Source organism: Nicotiana sylvestris, chromosome 11 (assembly GCF_000393655.2).
Source record: "Nicotiana sylvestris chromosome 11, ASM39365v2, whole genome shotgun sequence".
In the NCBI taxonomy this organism is placed as follows: domain Eukaryota; kingdom Viridiplantae; phylum Streptophyta; class Magnoliopsida; order Solanales; family Solanaceae; genus Nicotiana; species Nicotiana sylvestris.
In genome coordinates, this window is record NC_091067.1 from 42,427,657 (window position 1) to 42,449,062 (window position 21,406).

At 36.2% G+C, this 21,406-nt stretch overlaps 1 protein-coding gene and 1 long non-coding RNA gene across 2 annotated transcripts; one reads left to right on the forward strand and one right to left on the reverse strand.

Annotated features, from left to right (window-relative positions):
* Window positions 1-6,392: 6,392 nt before the first annotated feature.
* Window positions 6,393-6,848, forward strand: LOC138880975 (uncharacterized). The gene has a single exon (XM_070161162.1). The coding sequence runs from the start codon at window positions 6,393-6,395 to the stop codon at window positions 6,846-6,848; it is 456 nt and encodes a 151-aa protein (XP_070017263.1).
* Window positions 6,849-11,570: 4,722 nt separating this feature from the next.
* Window positions 11,571-12,125, reverse strand: LOC138882326 (uncharacterized). Its single transcript, XR_011403878.1, has 3 exons — window positions 11,930-12,125; window positions 11,777-11,834; window positions 11,571-11,687 (listed from the first exon to the last, which is right to left on the reverse strand). It is a non-coding gene; the product is annotated as an uncharacterized lncRNA (long non-coding RNA).
* Between the last annotated feature and the right edge of the window lie 9,281 nt (window positions 12,126-21,406).

Consider the following 21,406-nt stretch of genomic DNA (forward strand, 5'->3'; position numbering starts at 1 on the left):
TATTAAGGACTCAATAGAGTTAAGGTATATTTAGGCTAAACCTTTCTTTCATTTTGGCATGATCTAGTAACTACATGTCTTTGATAACGAGACATAAAGAGAAGTTCATATCCTTGAATTTATGTATATTTTCCTAGTCTCATAAGTTACAACATTCTCCCTTATCGAGCCTTCACATTCAATTTATTTTTGTCTCTAAGAGAGCAGAGAGCCTCTCTCTCTCTCTCTCTCGCTCTCTCTCTCTCTCTCTCTCTCTATATATATATATATATATATATATATATATATATATATATATTACAGTATTTTTGTTGATACCCAATTTTTCCCTATATATTTTCAAAATTATATATATGTGCATATATAAGCACCTAAAGGGTTTTGGCATTTTTTAATGATTTTTAAATCAATTTACGGCCTATTTTCACATCATAAAATTCCAATAATTATTCCCAAAACTTGCCATTTTGGAAAATAATTTACTTTATTCTCATAATTACCTCAAATATAGTTGGCATAATTTTTGCATATTTTTACAAATTCGTTTGGTATTTTAAAACTAAATTGTATGTAATTGCAATACTAGCCCCTTTAAGATTTAATAGCATTTTATAATTACAAAATTGATCCCAATATTTTTGAATTAATATTTATATATTATTAGTTGACTCAGTGCCTTTAATTTGCTTTTAAAACATTTTTTACTATTTTCATAAAATAATAAAAGGAAAAATTGGTTATTTCAATCGTAGCCTCAATTCATTTCAATTATAACCCAAATTCCATTTCAATTTCAGCCTGAAATCGGCCCAATTTCGAACTCAATTGGACCAGCCCAATTCATTCAAACCCAGCCCCTTGACCCGTTTAATTCAACCCGCCCGGAAATCCTTTTAATCCAGGCCATTGATCATTTTGATCAACGGCCACAAACGACCCTTTCCTTTTTTATTCCACCAACCCCCCAACCCTAACCCTCATTTCTCTTAGACAGCCGCCTCTAAAACCTCTTTTCTCTCAAACGCTCTCTAACACTCAAAAACCTTAGCCGTCGTCCTCGTCTTCTCCGACCAAATCTCACCGGAGTCCATGGCTTCTCAGGCCATGGACGGCCTATGCTCACCTCCCTTCACTCCCAAATCATGGTTGTTCGAGATTTCGAGGTTCGACCTCAATGATGCCCGTTCAGATCCTCCACAGATCTGAGGTCCTATGGCCTCTCCGGCTCCGTTCCGACGTGTTCGAGCCTTAAAAAGCATAGCTATGGCTCAGACCTGTTCGAGACCAGACCCTTTCCAAGCCTTCTCGTTTCTAGGGTTTCTGAGAAACCTTAAAGCTGTTCGAGGTTCCTTTTTCTTTTATTTTCTTAGATCTGTGGTAAATCTATGTTATACTCGAAGTTTTAAAACTTTTCCCCAATTTTTCTTTTTTTAAACTAGTCTGATTCGATTTAGGGTTTTCAAAAATCTTAAAACGACTTCTGTCTCTTCTCCTTCTTCTTTTCTTTGTGTGAATCTGTATATGCCATGTTTCTTACGAGTTTTTTGCTTATGTCTTATGTTCTTTCCTCGTATGTCTTCTCCTATGTTCTTGTGTTTTGCCGTTATTACGCACGTTCTTCTGTTTTTGTGTTTTGTTCTTTCTCCTACTGGGTTCTATAAGCATGCTTTATGTGTCTCCCTCGCATATCCCTCTACTGTATTTTTTACTGAACTTTTGCTCCTTGCCTGCCTTCACTGGATTTTTTGTTTAAAGCCCTAAGCATGATTCTTCTACTGTTTTCCTAAACCTGTATTGCTTGTCTCTCCTGAACTTGTTTAAGCAACAAAGCTTTGCCTAAATGTATTCCCTGTGTTTCAAACTTGTTGTTCTCTCTGTTTGCTTATTCTCTCATGAGTTTCTGAGAGAGGCTATTGAGCCTATTCTACTTGTTGTTCTTCGCCTATGTATCTGATTTGAGTCAGAAAACCCTAGTGTTGGAGGTTTTTGACAAGCTTGGCTGTGTGCTTGGGTTAGGGTTCCATTCAGAACCCTGACCCTCTTTCAAAGACTCACTTTGAGTCTATGAACCTAACTTTCCTTGCTACTCTGATTTCTTTGCTAGTGTTGCAACAACTCTCTCTTGTCTCTGTATGGTTTTTATATGACTTTCTCTTCTTTCAAAAGGCCTTTGGCCAGCCTGTGATTGATTCCGAGTCCTTTTTCAAAAGGGTATGATTGATTGTTAATGATTTTCTTCAAATTAAGTTTCTCTTCACCTTTTCTTGGTTGGATCCATTCATGCCAAGGCTCAAACCTTGATTTTTACTGGCTGTGATTGATTGTCTTCCCTTATTTAGCCCAAACCGTGTAATGTTGAACTATTTCCTTAAATGAATTTCCATGTATTTACCCCTGTTATACTGCCTTAGAAAAGATTTAAAATCAAAATCCTTTCCTTATTTGTCATGCCCGTTTGAAATCAATCACTTGGCTGAAGGGAAATCTGTATGATTGACTTTCAAAATTATTTTCTTACCTTCTTCTCACTTGTCTTCTGCACTATAAAAGGGGCTACCCCTTTTGCACTTAAAACGGACATACACAAAAAGACTTCGAACTTTTCAATACTTTCTCTACTACTACTTTCTCAACTTCTAGTATTGAGCACCCTGCTCCTCTTCTCTTTCTACTTTCTGAAACATTCTTGAGTTCTCTTTGAACTCTCAAGTATTTGCTGAAGACTCGATTTTGCTCCTGCTGACTTCTAGCTATTTACTTGCTTTTGTTGTTCTGCTATTCTAGTACTTGCAACTGGTATGTCATTCTTAGTTAAATAATGCCCCATTAACTATTTGTTTATTTCCTAGCATGTCATGCTCTCTCTTTCACCATGTGTTTACATCTTAGTCTGTTACGCTTTCTTTCCTTATGTTTCTGCAACTCTGTATTTGCTCTTCTCATGTGAATCCCTTCCCTTTACTCTTTTGTATGAGAGTACAGTTCCAGCCATGACAGTACTATATTATTGCTGCCCATGACTTTGAACTAGGTTCTTTTGAACCCTTTACTCGAATCAATTCCCACTTCCCTTTTCCCCTTTATATGCTGAGCCTGATTTGGGTCTGGTGGTGTCCTAATCACCATCTGGACTCAGGTCTGACCTCAAGGGTCTGCTCCTAACTTGTTTGACCAAACAAATGGTCAGGGGTGTGCCAGTCTGCACATGTGGCTGGGTATGACCACCATTTGTTATGGCTCCCCAATTCCTTTTCACTTTGCACTTACTCCTAGCTCTAAGTTCTGCCCCTCTCTTGCAAGACATGCTTTGGGACCCTTGAGCTCCCACTGAACTTGAATGCCTGAGGGCTGGCTATTCCACACTGCACTATTCTAATTCTAAATGGTATCTTGAGTGTAAGCAATACCGGGAATCCTTGAGATTCCTTGGAACTTTGAAACACTTTGGATAAAAGGAAGGCTTTGGGAATTCGGAATTGGTTAATCACATGTTATTGGACATTAAGATTGAATTAGGCTGCTCGGATCTAGCTGTTAGTTTTTAATGTATTTATTTTCTTTCTTTTGGTCTGTAATAATTTGTATAAAGGATTTGGGGAATATAGTAAAAGGGTGTGGGAGGGGTTTTACATTCTTGCATTAGTAGGGGTAGAAACCATGTTTTAGGATTTTAATTTTTTTAGAAATACTGCCTATAGGGCTGTTCAATATTTCTGGTTCCACATCACCTAGAGACCATGCCTATAGGGTCAACGCTTCATTGTGTTACAAATCACATAGAAATCATGCCTATAGGACTTAACGTTCATGTAATCAATGTATGAGACCATGCCTATAAGGAATGCATATGCATTAGGAAAACTGTAGGGTTAATTAACACAATCATCTTTTACAAGTTCAATAACAGGTTTTAAAAATCAAAGTAGATATCATGCCTATAGGATTTGCATCAAACTTGTATGATTCACTTAAAGTAATAATGATCTATTAACTAGTCCTTAACGTCTTAATATAGCAACGATTTCAGAAGTCTTAATTCTTTGACAAAACTCTCTTGACTCAGTATGCTTTGAATCCCTCAAATCGGCATCTTTTCTGAAACAGTTTCTTTCTAAACATTCTGCCTAAACGTTTTACTCAGACCCTGAAATTGTCTTTCAAAACAGTTGCCACTTACCCTTTCCTTAGATATTTCTATCTCTAAAACTCTTTCACAACCATTTCTGTGTTTTATTTTTTTCAAAACTCCTCTGCATTAGACTACTTTTCCTGAAACCAGTACCTTTTAAATCACTCGCTTGAAATACCTTAATTTCTGACAATTGGATCCAAGTCTCCTAATGCAGACTTTCTATCTAAACATATGGATTGAACCAGTCCGTTCGCTGTTTAAGTTTAATTTAAAGACCAAATCAGTATGTGTCAAGACATGCTAAACTAAGTGTTTGTTTGATTAATGGGTTTACTTTAGCCTTACCTATTTGTTTTGTTCATCCTTATATTTGTTACTTGTTTTGTATGTCGCAATTAAAATTTTACCCTTTGAACTCCATATATGCTTATATCCCTTTCCTTCCCCTTTAGGATCAGAAGTCCTGATACCCCGGGACTGATAGGTTGGGACGGGTACTAGCATGCAATAAGTAAACGAGACTGATCGCGTTTAAATACCTTAACGGGGTGGGAAGGGTAGAATATGGATATGATGACCGATGCGCTAATATCACGTGCGACCCCTCTTCTGAGGAGTGATCGCTGGGTATTGCATTGAAGTGATCCATATTAATTATAAACTTAGGACTCCCCTCCCTTTATTTGCTTTCATCTCTTCTTGTAAAACTGTTCGAATCTCTTTTTCATAAATTTCTGCCCTCTCTACTTACCTTTGAAAATTTTCAACTTGGTCACAATGTTATGTGCGAATCCTTATTTGATCCTTGATTGTTTACTTGTAAAGTCACAATTGCAACATGGCCGGGAACCACACTAGTGGATCTTGAGGGGTGCCTAACACCTTCCCCTCGGGATAATTTCTAGCCCTTACCCTAATCTCTGGTCCCTTAATCTCAAACCCTTCTTAAAGTGTCCTAATGCACAATAATCATTAGGTGACGACTCTTTAACTTCTAAACCCAATTCTCTAAAGGGAATAGGGTTATCCTCCCAATGTCGTATACCCGATTTCTGACCCCACGGTTAGAGAAAAAGGGGGCGTCGACAATTTTGACCACCATCGAGCTATAATCGATGGGCATGCCCCTATTGGGAAACCTCAGATCAGATGGTGAGTTATATATTGAGCCTACTGTGGGTGAATGCCTATGAGCGAGCCCAAAATGGCCGAGATATAGAGCCTAGTGTGGCCGAACGCCTATGAGCGAGCCTACTATGGCAGAGCAGTTACACATACCAAGCCTTATAAAGCCGAACAACTATTTTACTTTCTATATTGAGAGAGTTCGGTCAGTAACAGCAGGTAAGACCATCTCCAAACCAACGGTATTTTTGACGCCAAATGCTATTTTGGTGTAAGATTTGGTGTTTTAGTGCTCCAACCCAACACCATTTCTTACACCATTTTGGTGTGTGAATAATGTTACACCAAATTTGGTGTAACACTATTCATTAATAATTTATTATTATCTTTTATTATATAACAGAAGAATACAAAAGGAATATTCTTTTTTGGTATAAAAATAGTGTAATGGGTTGGAGTTAATTTGCACCATTTTAATGTTTACACCATTTTGGTGTAAAAAAATGATGTAAGGTTGGAGATGCCCTAAGCATATCTTCAGATTATCTTTGATTCCCAGTTACTTTCAGTTATTATATTATCAGTTCAGTTTTAACTTTCAATTATTTGGTTGCCTTACAGACTTGGTACATTATTTTGTACTGACGTCCCATTTGCCGGGAATGCTGCATTTCATGCCTGCATGTCCTCATTGACAGTTGGACAGGCCCTCCCAGCAAACAAAGTCAAACATCAGCTTGGTTGGTAAGCTCCACTTCCTCGGAGTTACCAAGTCTAGACATTGGAGTATGGGTAGGTCGAGGTCCTGTGCCGATCACGGTATAGTTCAATTATCTCTAGAGGCTTGTAGACAAGTCCTGTATAGTTTTTATATCAGTAGATGTTCATGGTGGCCTCATCAGCCTGCATAGTTTATATATATATATATATATATATATATATATATATTTGGGTATATTTACCCCTCAGATGAGAGAGATGATATTTTTAGATGATTCAGAATATGGCCTTATCGGCCTAGGTTAAGGGTTACCCCTCTAGAGTTCATAGTTACAGAGTGGTACGCTCGGACCGAGTGACACCGGGTGCCGACCACGCCTCTTTAGGTTTTGGGCATGACAATGATGTTGCTTACATGGTGAGGGAGAAGGTACTACTCACAGTTTCACCTATGAAGGGTGTTATGAGGTTTGGGAAGAAGGAGAAGTTGAGCCCTCGGTACATTGGCCTGTTTGAGGTGTTTGAGAGGATTGGGGAAGTGGCTTATAAGCTTGCATTGACACCTAGTCTGTCAAGTGTTCATCCAATGTTTCATGTTTTTATGCTCCAGAAGTATGTCGGCGATCCGTCTCATGTTTTGGACTTTAGCACGGTTCAGTTGGATGGTGATTTGACTTATGATGTGGAGCCACTGACCATTTTAGATCGGCAAGTTCGAAAGTTGTGGTCAAAGGATATAGCTTCAGTGAAGGTGCAGTTGAGAGGTCAGCCAGTCAAGGAGGCTACTTGGACGACCGAGCGGGAGATGCAGAGCAGATATCCACACCTATTTGAGACTCCAGGTATCATTCTAGACCTGTTTGAGGACTAACGTTTATTTAAGAGGGGGAGGATGTAACGATCCAGCTGGTCGTTTTGAGTGTTATGGCCCTGTTACCCCATTTACTGCTTATTCTATACTCGATCATTGTTATGTCACTTGTCGGGGGGTGGTTGGTTTGGTTCCAGGGATGTTTCGAAATGAATTGGGATACTTAGTCCCAAGGTTGGAAGCCTAAGCTGAAAGAGTTGACCGTATATTGACTTATGTGTAAATGGATCAAGAATGGAGTTTTGACGGTTTTGCTAGCTCCATAGGGTGATTTTGGACTTAAGAGTGTGTATACATAGTGATTTGGAGGTCCGTAGTTGATTTTTGGCTCGAATTGACGAAAGTTGGAAAAATGGAAGTTTGGAGAGTTGAAGAGTTTGACCGAGAGTTGACTTTATAGTTATCGGGCTCGAATTTTGGTTTCGATAGGTCAGTTGTGTCATTTATGATTTGTGTGCAAAAATAAGGTCAATCAAAGTTGATTTGATAGGTTTCGGCACCGATCGTAGAATTTGAATTTCTTAGTTTTTATTAGGCTTGAATTAGGGTGCAATTCGTGTTTTTGATGTTATTTGATGTGATTTGAGGCCTCGACTAAGTTTGTATTGTGTTTTAAGACTTGTTGGTATAATTGGTTGAGGTCCAGAGTGCCTCGGGAATGATTCATATGGGAATCAGATTAAATTTGTGGACTTAGAAGTGCTGAAGCTAAGATTTACTAGTGTGACCGCACCTGTGAGGGATTGGTCGCATGTGTGAGCTCGCAGAAACAAGCTGGGTGTCACTGGTTCAGGCCTGAAGGGAGTTGGCCAGTGGTCGCAGGTGCGAGGAGTATGCCGCATGCGTGTTTGGTTCCATAGAAGCAGAGGGTGAGCTGGGATTGGAAGTCCGCAAGAGCGGGCATTGTTGCACAGAAGAGGGCTTTGGACCGCAGAAGGGGTGGGGCAGAGTTTAAGTGAGCTCCGCATATGCAGAAATTCGATCGCAGGAGCGAAAGGCCTGGGCATAACTTAAGTTTGAAGGGTTTGAAGCTTTTCTCATTTTTGGACTTTGCAAGCTCGGTGTAAAGCGATTTTTGAGAGGGGTTTCGAGAGATTTCTTGAGGTAAGCCACTTTTGGTAACTTTTATTCAATAACATTGATTACCCATCACCTAGTTTATATGTTTTTAAGGTGGAATTTTGGGCTAGGGATTGGAGAGTTAAATTTGGGGATCTGAGTGACGATTTGGCGTCGGAATTTGGTAAATTTGGTATGGTTGGACTCGTGGTTAATGTACATTCGAATTTTGTAACTTTTGTTGGGTTTCGAGATGTGGGTCCGAGGTTGACTTTTTAGTTGACTTTTTTACTTTTGATTAAGAACTTACCATTTTCATATGGAATTTATTCGTATAGTTTTTTTGATTGTATGGAATTGTTTGCGACTAGATTTGAGGCGTCCGGAGGCCGATTCGCGAGGCAAGGGCTTATCGGAGTAGAAATTTGCATGATTTGAGGTAAATAACACTTCTAAACTTGGTTCTAAGGGTACGAATCCCTGAATTACATGTTGTGTGATTGGTTTTGAGGTGAATCACATGCTGGGTGACGGGCATGTGGGCGTGCACCATAGAAATTATGATCCGGTTGTTTCCATGGTGCTGTGTAGTCATCAGACCTTGTAGCCATTCATGCAATCTCTATGTGTTAGAGTAATTAAGCTACCGATTCATGTTAGAAATCATGTTAGGCTATATGTTTATCCTGTTGAGACCCACTATGGTTGTTTCTGTTGTTGAATTATTTGCTTAAGGCAATTTTGTACTCAGTCATATCCATGATTCACACATCATATCTCAGTCTTTGTTACTAGTATTGTTGTGTTATATATCATTGTTTGGGGATAATTGCCATGAGATTGTGAGACCGAGAGACTGGAGAGATTGATGACTGAGTTGGGGCTTGAGAACCGTGCTATGAGTGAAATATCTGGATCGGGTTGCACGCCGCAATAGGCCTTAGGGCTATATGTGGATCGGGTTGCACACTGCAACAAGCCTTATGGATATATATGGATCGGGTTGCATGTCGTAACAAGCCTTATGGCTATATATGGATCGGGTTGCACGCCGCAATAGGACTTAGGTCTTTAAGTGAATTGGGTTGAATGCCACAACAGGCATTGTACATTACTGAGTGACTAAGTGTGACGAGCGAGAATTAGGGCAGTCAGATTGAGTGCTCTGAGAGTGTGAGTACTTGAGATATACATTGTGTTGCATCACATATGATATTCATATTGGCATATAGATATAGAGATGTCATATTCCTCATATGAGTCACACTTGGCATATTTTATCTATGTTGAACTTAACTGTTAAACCTGGAAGCATGCCTACATTTTTTGTATTGTTAAACTCTGTATTTGTACTATATTGGTTGAGCTCGCCACTACTTTTAGCCCAAATGTTAGACTTGTTACTTATTGAGTTGGTTGTATTCACGCTACACCCTGCACTTCGTGTGCAGAGCCAAGTATTTTCGGGCACAATGGTTGCTGATCTTGGAGTTTTTACTCGTTCGGAGATCATCGAGGTAGCTTCTTTGGCGTCCGCAGACCTTGACTCTCCTCCTCTATCTCTTAGTTTTACTTATATTGTCCTACCTTTCCAGACGGTGTTTCAGACTATGTTATTGTATAGATGCTCATGTACTCAGTAACACCCGAATTTTGGGGAAAAAATTGTATTCGAGTCACAGTTGTTTATATCGACTATTTATGTTAAATTTGCTTCATCTTATTTTTAATACCAAATGCCTAGTTTTATTGTGAAATGTCGGCTTGCCTAGTTCTGTGATAGGTGCCATTACGACATGTTGAGTTTTGGGTCGTGACACATGCTCAATTGGCTAATCTACTGTACCTATGACTAAGTGTCCCTTTTGACCCTTAAGTCATGTCGATCCCCATATAGTTTTTCATTTAATACTTTTTTATAATTAATAAATAAATAAATTCCTAATTTTCCATGCTCTTTTTAATTATTAACATGATGGTGCACCCATGTTCCTAAAATTCTAGATATGCCTTTGTGTCTCATTTTGAATTCTGAGAATGACAAACCTTTCGATAAGCATAGGCGGAGTCTGGATTTGAAATTTATGGGTTCGTGATTCTAATCCTTTTAAGTTAATGGATTCTATATTAATATTTATACATATTCAATGAATTTTTTAAAACAAATACATGGTTCGAATTAAAGCTACTGGGTTCGGCCGAACCTGTAGGCAACTTGCTGGCTCCGCCCATGTCGATAAGGATCACTTTAATCCTTTGTCTACTTGGCGCAAATTAGGATTAGCCAAAGCTTGTAAATTTGAATACACGATGATTAAATCGATCAAACAGTCAAGACGAAAATTGTCAAAACTCTTATGTCTAAAGTACCTAATTAACTAATGCTTACCGATGAGGAAAGTCAACTGCCTTTGGGGAAGAGAATTTTGTAAATCAAATTTAATTTTATAATCTATATTCATTTGCTAAAGGATCATTTTCGGAGATCTCATAAGTTTCAAAATTAGTCACAAAAAGAAGAAAATGAAGAAAAAAATTATAGAGAGAAGAAGGGAACTTCTATCTAATTAATAGGCTTTTTTTTCTAAAGAACTCTTTCAAGGCATATAGTCTATTGTTTTTTTTTTCCTTTTCTTCTCATTTTGTATTTTTTCTGGGATCTCGATTAATTTGGACTTGCGTTCTGTAAGGTCTATTAAAGGAAAAACATTCCCTACCAATATATTTTATTTTATTTAAAGACTCAAATTCAAAATCTTTAATTAAAGATTGAGTTATCCCATCCATCCTATTTCTGACAAATGAATAATTCATCCCACTGCAAATAATCAACGAGAGACACGTACATGCATACACTTACACGTGGGCATCGGTCGGTTCGGTTCAGTTTTGACCATTATCGGTTTTGCCTATCGGTTATCGGTTTACAAATATCATAACCCGATAACCAAACCGATAAGATATTGGTTATCGGTTATCGGTTAATCGGTTATTGATCATTATCGGTTCGGTTATCGGTTTACCCGATAAGGTAAAACTAAAACTAAGAGTGTTGATTGCTGAACGCTGAATATTACCTAAAATTAAGAGTGCTGAACGCTAATATTTGTACAAAGTAAATTTTGTACAAAGTTTACTGAACGCTAATATGAATATCTTGTGGCAGTCACAGTACATAACAGAAAACTGCACACAAAGCTGCACATAAAACCAACATTTCTCACAATAATTTCAGTTTAAAGTTAAACTTCTCGCTGAATAATTTCAGCACACAAAGCTGTACATTTTTTGCCTCAAACTAAACATACCCAGTCATACTGTCACAGTACATACCCAAAAAATGCAAACAGCTCCCATTTTAAACATACCCAGTCACACAAAGCTGTACATATCAAGAAGAAATATTAATAGGAGCTAAACATACCCAGTACGACAGTACCTCAATTGCCTGTGCATACAAAATGCAAATAGCTCAAATTCCAATCTAACAAAAATATGAGATAAAAAAATCCCAACTTTCACAACCCAAAAACAGATGTATACAATGTCCAAACTCCAAAGTAATAGTTCAAACACATTAATAACAATGCAAAGTAGTATCAACCTTAGGATTAACAAGTCCAATTGTCCAAAGTCCAAACATAATGATAATACATAAAACAAGATGACAATAACTACATCTTACTTTCCACCATCCATCATCACCTTCTTCAATCCTTTCATAGTGACTCCAAACATGTGAGATAGCTTTGAGACCACAAAGTCGAGGCATGGTTACACCTATTAAACATAACAAGAAAATATATTAAGCAAGTAATATTTGAATAACATATAAGTTGAATAATTAACTTACCAAAGTTTTAACTTACAACTATCTAAGATTCTACATATCATCATCGCAGGGTTCGTTTCCAAGATTGGCAAAATCTATGATAATATATATTAACAAGTCAAACAACAAAAATATTAAATAAACTATTTATAAAAATAATATACAATCAAACAAATTAAAATATTGCTACCTTGTTCTAGTTGCTCGAGAACATCTAAATCTTCCTCAACACTTACAGGTAATGGCTCACTTCGAAGCCAATCTTGAAGGCACAAGAGAACTTCCACCAATTTAGGAGTCAATGAACTCCTAAATGAATCAAGAATACGCCCTCCAGTGCTAAATGCACATTCAGATGCAACACTTGAAATAGGAATAGATAATACATCCCGAGCCATCTCAGCAAGAATGGGGAATCTAGGTGAGTTTACTTTCCACCAAAGCAATATATTACCGTCTGCTATTTCATTTTCAACTTCTTCTGTTAGATATTTTTCCAATTCTGATTTAGAATATGAACCTCCAATCCCAGCTTTATGTCTTTTTAATTCTTCAAAGAAAGAACCAAAAGATCCATTTGAAGTTTCCATTGTGTCCATTGAAGAGTTAGATAAACATGAAGAGGGACGACAAACTTTATCTTTTGAATAAGACTTTACATACTCATCAAACAATGAAGTCATGTATGTATGTACTCCCTTCGCGATAATTGGTCCTTTCTCTTCGAACATCTTCGCAAGTGCAAAACTAACAGAATCAAACTTGTACCGAGGATCCAAAACACATGAAATGAAAATCATTTTGTTCATTTTTTCTGGATCACCCCAATACTTATCAAATTTCTCCTTCATCTTCTTTGCCATTAAACCCAACAAAACATCTTCATTTAATATCAATTGTTTCAAGTAAACAGCAACTTCACAAATTTCAAGAAAATGATGATTTGATGTAACATAAAGTGAGCCAGATACCTTTACAGTAAGCTTATAAAAGATTTCAAGAAATTTTGTCAATTTCTTTACATCCTCCCAATCACTACTCAAAAGTGTACCTGCAGGACTTCCATTTACAATATCAACAAACTCAAGATGATGTGACAAGCCAATATCATGATCAACATATTCTAAAATTGCACTCTCATATTCAATAGCCCTGTTCAACATTAAGTATGTAGAATTCCACCTTGTAGGAACATCCAAACATAAAGATTTCCTAACTAGATTTCCTTCATCACAACATTCCTGAAACTTTTTCCACCTAGCAGGAGACTGCCTGATATATCTCACTGCTTGCCTAATACGTTCAATAGACACAATTGATTCTTTTATACCATCCTGAACAACAAGATTCATAATATGAGCCATACACCTCACGTGAAGGTGCTTACCATTCATAGAATTGGTCCCCCATTTAGTTAACTTCTTAGAAAGCTCCTTCACCGTCACATCATTTGAACTAGCATTATCAACTGTGACAGTGAAAATCTTTTGTAACCCCCACTCTTTCAAACAATTAACAATACTATTTGCCATATCTTCCCCCCTATGACTAGAAATTGGACAAAAGTTGACAATTCTTTTATGCATTTTCCATTCACTATCAATCCAATGAACAGTAATACACATATAATTTATTCGTTGTAAGGAAGTCCAAGTATCAGTGGTAAGGCAAACTCTCTGATCTTTAAAAAGCTTCAACAAATTACGTTTTTCATCATTGAAAAGATCAAAACAGTCCCGAGTCACAGTTCTACGTGAAGGAATTCGAAAAAAAGGTTGTGCAACTTTCATAAAATTCATAAAACCTCTTTTCAACAAAGCTGAAAGGAAGTTCATCAACGATCACCATACGACACAAAGCCTTCCTACATTATTCTTGATCAAATTTCCAAGGAACAACGGCTACATCACCCTTATTACCCCCGGAATAGGGTTAAAGCCTAGTTTTGATTGACTTTTTGCAACATCTAAAGGCATTTTTAAACACTTGGCCATATGTGTAAGGAGTGATTTCGTACCATTATCTTTTGAATCGGCAAAATATTCTCTTTTGCAATGTTTACAAACACCCTTTTGATTTCCTTCCGGATCAATAATTTGGTCGAAATATTCCCATGCAACAGACCTCTTTTTTCTTTGTTTTTTTGCTTTCGATTGAACTGATTGAGATTGTGATGTGGCATTTGAATTAGAAGCTCCACTTTCACCAATCACCTTATCAATCATGATATTTTCAGCCATGTTTTTGTGTCACTGTAAATTTGATTTAAAAGAAATCAAACAGTGAGACAACAAAATCTTAAAATGAAACACATATAACTACATATTTAGCTTAAAATCTTAAAATGAAACACATATTTTTTTAATAAATGCTCAATACTTCCTGCCACAACATAGACAGTAAACAAGTGAGTCAGTATTACTGTTGCTAAGAGGGCTTAAGGCATTCTCAAAGGCATCAGTACTTTGCACAAATGCTGGAAAATCTAAGACAATTTGCACAATATGTGATAGTGCACCTGAGACAATTGAACATTTGTTCTTTGAATGCCAATTCTCTAGAGCTTGTTTGCAGGTTATTATAAACTGGTTAAACATTGGAATACAGATTACAGAACACTACATTACTCAGTCTAAGGCTCTAAGCAGCAAGCAACTATCAAGCAGAAAGGAAAAAGGAAATCAGTGCAACACCAAATTTTCAGGATGTTACCCACTAAATTTGCATGATGTTATATTATAAATCAGTATAGTATGAAAAAGGAAACCAAACAATCAGTGTAGTATAAATTCAAGAAACCAAACATTTTAGGGAAACTAAGACCAATCAGTCTTAGTTTGGTCCCGCTTCTGCGTCCTTTCGATTTCCCATTTAGTTAACTTCTTTTGTAACCCCCACTCTTTCGAGCTTCATAAAAAAGGAAAATATGCAAAAATTGATTTCTAAGATACCAAACTAAGACGAATTCAGAAATGGGATATGAAACACTAACCTTAGTGCACCGCTCTGCCGGAAAAAGATATAGAAAATTGAGTTTTGACGGGCTCAGTCGTGTGGGCGTGACTGCCGACTGCGTGAGTCATGAGTCGAATTAGGTCGAACTGGTGAGGGCTTGACTGCTTCAGCCGTGTGGCCGCCTGGCCGGTGGCGGACTGGCAGAGAACTGGTGAGGTTTGACTTGGACTGTGGACTAAGGGCTTGACTGACTGACGGAGAGGGCTTGAGCTTAACTGAGGAGTGACTGAGTGAGGACTTCAACTCTTCAAGTTCAACTGTTCAAGCACAGGAAAGGAAAGGAGTTAGGTTAGTGAGGCACTGAGGTATGAGGCTGTGAGAGTGAGAGGCGGACAACAGAGAAAGGTATGAAAATGAAATAATGAAAATGAAACCCTAGTATTACTAGACTAAAGGGTATACTAGTAAATTAGTAAACCCTTATTGGGTTATCGGTTTACCCAATAACAGATTTGATAAACCGAGCCCGAACCGATAACCCAATAAGAAATTTGTTTTTACCCGTTACCGAACCATTAGCCCAATAACCCAATATCGATAACCCAATAAGTAATTAACGGTTCGGGTTATCGGTTTTACCCAATATATGCCCACCCCTTTCTTTTTAAGGCTAAAAGAAACATGGTAGGTAACATATTAGACTTACCACCAAGTGATCAAGGGTGGCTCTTCGATAAAGCAACTGCTTTAGGCTCCATATTTATGAAGGCTTTCTTTTTTGTTATATCTAATATGTTATGTATAAGTTTAAAAAAAAGATTCTGTGACGTAAAAAATTTGATTTCTTTCTTTAACAAGTATAGAGAAAAATGATTTACAACTGCTATGATTTCTGCCACGAAAATTGCAGTTGAAATAAATATCGAACCCGACTTTTGTAAGAAACGTATGATATATAGGAAGTAACAATTTGATGAGAATGTTGATAATAAAATCTCAAAATCTTTTGAAAAGTCCTTTGTAGTTGATTACTTTATACATAGTAGACAAGGCTCTTTTCTCACTTCAAAATAGATTTGAACAATTCGAAGCATATGAAAATATTATTGGTTTTCTATTTAGCGATAAAAATTAAGATCATTAGATGATAGAAATTTGAAAAAATATTGCCTTAATCTTGAATGTTCCTTAAAACATAATAATCAATTCGATATTGATGGTTTAGATTTATTTTCGAAAATAAAAATATTAAGAAAATAACACAATTAGAAGACAACAGATTAATTGATACACTCAGCCAAATAAAAAGATTTGATTCTTTTTTCAATGCCTATATTACTTATGGAACTCTTGTTACCCTCGTTTCATCAGAAAGAAATTTTCAAAATTAAAATTGATAAAATCGTACCTAAGATCATCAGTGTCTCTAGAAAGGTTAAATGGATTAGCTATATTGTCAATTAAAATTAGCTATATTGTCCAATTAAAGGACAATCGAAACGAGATTATTTACATTAAATTCAGAGTCGCCACTTGGTATAATTTATGGTGTCCCAAGTCACCGGTTAGAATCCCGAATCGAGGAAAATATTGACTCTGTATTACAGTCCGCAAGCCAGAAATCCAGGTAAGGAATTCTGTTGACCCGGGAGAAGGCGTTAGGCACTCCCGAATTCCGTGGTTCTAGCACGGACGCTTAACAATTTATACTTGGCTTAAATTATTTAAATACGTGTTTATAAACTACATGCATTTTACCTTTACCGCTTTTAATTACGCGATTTGCTCGTACTTAAAGAATTATCGAGTTACGCATACGTATACTCGTGTTGTTTGGCGTGTCAAGAGTCATGTCACGCGTACATGTACACAATTCACAACACTTAGTTTATTTAAGAAAAAAAACTTAGTCAAAGTCGCGCGGACGCGTACCTTAATTTATTTTGAAAATCATAATTATGTCACGCGAACATGTACACAATCACGATGATTGATTTATTAAGATCATACCTAAAAGCATACTATCGATTTAGTTTTGATGTAAATATGTGAAAGCAAGATTTTCATGGATCAACAGTGAGCCTTCCTCATTCTCGCATTATAGGATTAAAATTTCAAAAAATTAAATACTTGCATTCTTAAGAATTATGTTAACAGAAAATAAAAATATTACCACACAAAGCAACAAATTTTGCTAACATAGAAAACTGAGCAAAACAAAAAAATAAAACTTTATAGTCTTTTGTTATTAAAACAAAACTTCAAACAAGCTACCTAAAGCACTTTATGAATTATATATCTTAAGCACATAATCTTTCTCTAGCACATAATCTTTCTTCTCCCCTTTTTTAAAAAATAAAATATTCCTACCAAATTAACACTTAGAAATTTCCAACTTTCATGGCTAGGCAGTTAAAAATTATAAACGTTTACTCAGAGAAGAAAAATTTTTCTTTATGTAAAAGAAACTTACTACAATCTTATAAAGAAAGTTTATTATAGTTTATGGTCTATTCACAAGAATGATTAGAAAAAGTTAACCTATTTGTGACTTAAGGATACTATAACACTATTTTTGTCCATAATTAATAACTCTTTATTACTATTTTAAAAGTTTGGCCGTAATTGCGCGAACACATACTCCGGTTTATTTTTAGAAATCTTAATTGTATTACGCTGACGTATACACAATCACAATTGTATTTTTAAACGGCCCTAAAGGTTTTTCTACGAATATTAATCATTTTTATATCTAGGTTATGAAAATAATGCGGGGGCCACGCAATTTGTCACTTTTTATTATCTATATAGTCCACCTCCACTATTTGAAAGAAATTAGTTGTCTACACGTTAAGGGATTGGGCTTTTACTTATGGTATACTGCTTGTTCAAGTAAAAAGGAGCAGCCCACGTTGGATTGCTGAAAGGCCCAAATAAATAAAGCCCCATTAACTAACATTGATGCGGACCTGATATACGAGTCGCTGGGCTCCAAGTGAGCCCAATATCAAAATCTTAGAGATATCATGGACCATTCCCTATTTCGAACTTGGCCTAGTGATAAAAGGCCCACAATACTGAAACTCAGATTCGACTTTCAAGGCTTGGGCCAACAACGAGCCCAACTGCAAATTGATAACTCTTGAAGCTCAAATATACTAACTCTAATATTAACTTTAACTTCTACTAAATAATTTGAGAAACTTACGAAATGAACACAATTAATGTCTATTATATAGATGGCTAAACTAAAATCTATACCCTAACACCAATTAACACCAGAATATTGATGATAAAGCTTTCAACATCTTAATTTAAGATAAAGAATTCAAAGGCTTCCTATTAAACTGACCAAAACTCCATATGAGCTAACAACATACACGAAATAGGATAGTAAATACTAATATATCCTCAACTCGAAACAGTAAAGCGTCAATCCAAACCAGCAGAGTGATATTATGACTTAAACATAATAGAAATGAATACATGCTCCTCTCAACAGTAATGAATACAAAGGTTGCCTTACACATTGATCAACAAATGAACTAGCTATTCAGCCTTGAAAATACATATAACTTTCAGATCTTAACCAACATTTATCATGACCTTTCATACACATTTAGCAACCAACATAATGAATTACAAATTATTACTAACACATCATTCCTTATTCAAAATAGAACCGTAGGAGACATAGGAAAATTAAATTGAATCAGATGACTTTTAAAAATGCAGAAACATCAAGCATACGATTAAATTATTACAAACATCAACTTGAGTACACCAAACTTCATGTCCATCCCCTTTTCACACATTAGAAGGTGAGATGAATACCTGGAAATGAGAGTAAAGAGGGGTAAGGTGCAGCTGTAGCATCAACAGGACTCAGCAGTAAAAATAAACTAAAGGAAACCAGTTTTTTAGCCAAATTCAGCCCAGTAGAAGGATCAACTGATACTTAGTAATCAAAAATAGTCAGAACTTGAACCAAACACTTAAAAACCAGCACATTCAAATCATTTTAACCTATGATTATTCAGGAATTGTTTCACAAATGAAAAGCCTCAAAATCTAGGAAATTTTAATGGAACAATAAAAATCTATTTTTTTCCAGTATTTCAGAATCTCTCCTCTCTCTCTCTCTTTTGTATCCTTTCCCCCCCTGTTTTTCAGTCTTAAGATCTCTTAAATATGCAACTGAAAATGCCCCTTGGATTCACAAAATGACCTTTCAACATTTTAAAATGATTCCACTTACTCAATTAATGCACTTCTAACCCTACCACTATTAGAATCTTCTTAAGTTAGGTGAATACCCCTTTTTATTAAACAATGCTCAAGCTATACTCTGAAATCCTACTTATTTGATCAGAACTACTGAAAATTCTGATTATTTGCAAACTTGCACAAACAATTCTATAAAACAAAATCATCAAGCAGCCAAAACCAAACAACATCAATTTCTGAATATATAAGGGTTTAACATTGAAAAGAAATCAGAAAATACCCCATACATGAGTGATTAGAATTGAAACAAGCAAGAAATAACCAACGAATGAACTCATTTGTGATTCGACCTTTAAAACAATCAACACCAAATTAACTGGACTTGTTACTAAACAAATTCAAACAAATTTAATAAAAAGATTTAATTAAACTGACTGAGTTAGTGGACCAACAACCAGATAATTAAAACAAATACTAAAAAAAAGAAATAATAATCAAGAAAACTTACCGGCTCAACTGGACAACTTGGTATCAAATTTTCTTCTTTTTGATTTCATCGCCAAATGATGTTAGTCACTTGTTCTTTGTTAAAACAAGTGATTAATATCATTTCGTGATGAAACCGATTCTAAAATTATCATCAATTCTCCAGTTAGGTTTGACTTTAGAACTCGGACCCTTGGATTTAAGATTCAAGCAGATCGAACCCCATTCGAATGAAACTGGTTATGGATTAGGGAAGAGGGAGTTGTGGTGGTTCTACGGTGTGAATTTGGGGCCGATTGGGTGAGCTAGGGTTCGGGGATTTTGGGACCGGACATCTTCGATTGAAGATTCGAGAAGTACTAGGGTGATTCGTGGGAAACTAACTACAGATTGGGGACGAGGGGACGTAGAGGGTCTTGGGGTGTTATTTTTAGGTGGGTAGGAGCCGGAGCCGCCACCGGAAGGTGGTGGGGAATGGTGGCGGCTGGTCTCTAGGGTTTGGGGTGAGGGAGACGATAGACAAGATGGGGGGGGGGGGTTCTGAGTGGGCGGGGTTCGTTTGGATATATATATATACTGGGGTGGAATTGGATCCAGGCCGTTTGATCAAATGAGATCAACGGCTTGGATCAATCACTTAATAGGAACGACGTCGTTTAGAGACCGGATCGGTCTCAGATGAAACGGGTCAGATTCAGGTGAGGCGGGTAAGGGGCAAAATCTTAGCCGTTGGATGAAATCAAATCAACGACTCAGATGAATGGGTGGTAACACGATGTCGTTTGAATTGTAAAGGGGGCGGACCGGGTTGGGACGGGTCTGAGCTGGTTTTTGGCTGGGTTTGGCTGGGTTTTGGGCTGGACTGGGGTAAAACGACTTGGGCCTGGAATTTTTAATTAAATGTGGCCCCAAATGGATTTCTTATTCTCTTTTATTTAATTCTTCTCCTTTTCTTTTCTTCCTTTTTCTTTCAAAAATTGAAATCAAAATCCTAATTAAATTATAAAAGACCTAAATTAGCTTAAAAATATTAATTAACTTTAAATAATACCTATCACAAAAAATTAAACACTAAATTAAAAGAAAATCACACAATTTGACCAAAATACAAAAATATGTTATTTTTTGTGAATTTTCATTTTTGTAAAACACCTAATTATTAATTAATTCCAAAAATGTAAAAATCAAATCTTAAATGCAAATGCTATATTTTTTTATGTATTTTTAATGCATTAATAAAATTAAACATGCACATAAACATATACAAACAAACAGGAAAATCGCACAATAATTCCTAAAAATAACACATAATTAAAGAAAAGACCTAATTTTGGGAATTCTTTTGGAGTAATTCGTATGAGGGAAAAATCACGTGCTCACACATGGCTCTATTAGAAAATTCAACAGTTACTTCTTTTAGAAAAGTTGCTACAGTAACGATTACAATGAATTTAATGTTAATTAAATCCCATGTTGTTACTTTTAAAACCTTTCATATTCAAGTTACTACAGTAACGATTATAATGAATTTAATGTTAATTAAATCCCAAGAATTGCTATTACTTCTTAAACCTTTCATATTCCTTAGCTTGGAGGAGGAATTTTAATGTCTGTAGCAATCACCTGACTTATATATATGGCACCAACAGAGATATGCAATAATCCATGAAAGATGTGAAGTGAATCAAATCATAATATATATATATATATATATATATATATATATATATATATATATATATATATATATATATATATATATATATATATATATATATATATATATAGTCGAAAACACAATTGCCGCCTATGGCTTTTCTGGCCATATTTGATTTCAACGGATCCTCCCCAAATGAAGAAACAAGAGAATTTTGTTTGTCCTGGAAGAAAGAAAAAAGTTATCGAAAAGGGAGGTAACTAAAAGAAGAAAATTTGTTTGGGCATTTTCTCTTATGATATTCTTTCGGTACGTCCTTTCCTCTGCATCTAGATTTCTACA

Coding starts and splice junctions, on each gene's coding strand:
- LOC138880975 (XM_070161162.1), top strand. CDS start 6,393: ATGGTGAGGGAGAAGGTACTACTCACAGTTTCACCTATGAAGGGTGTT.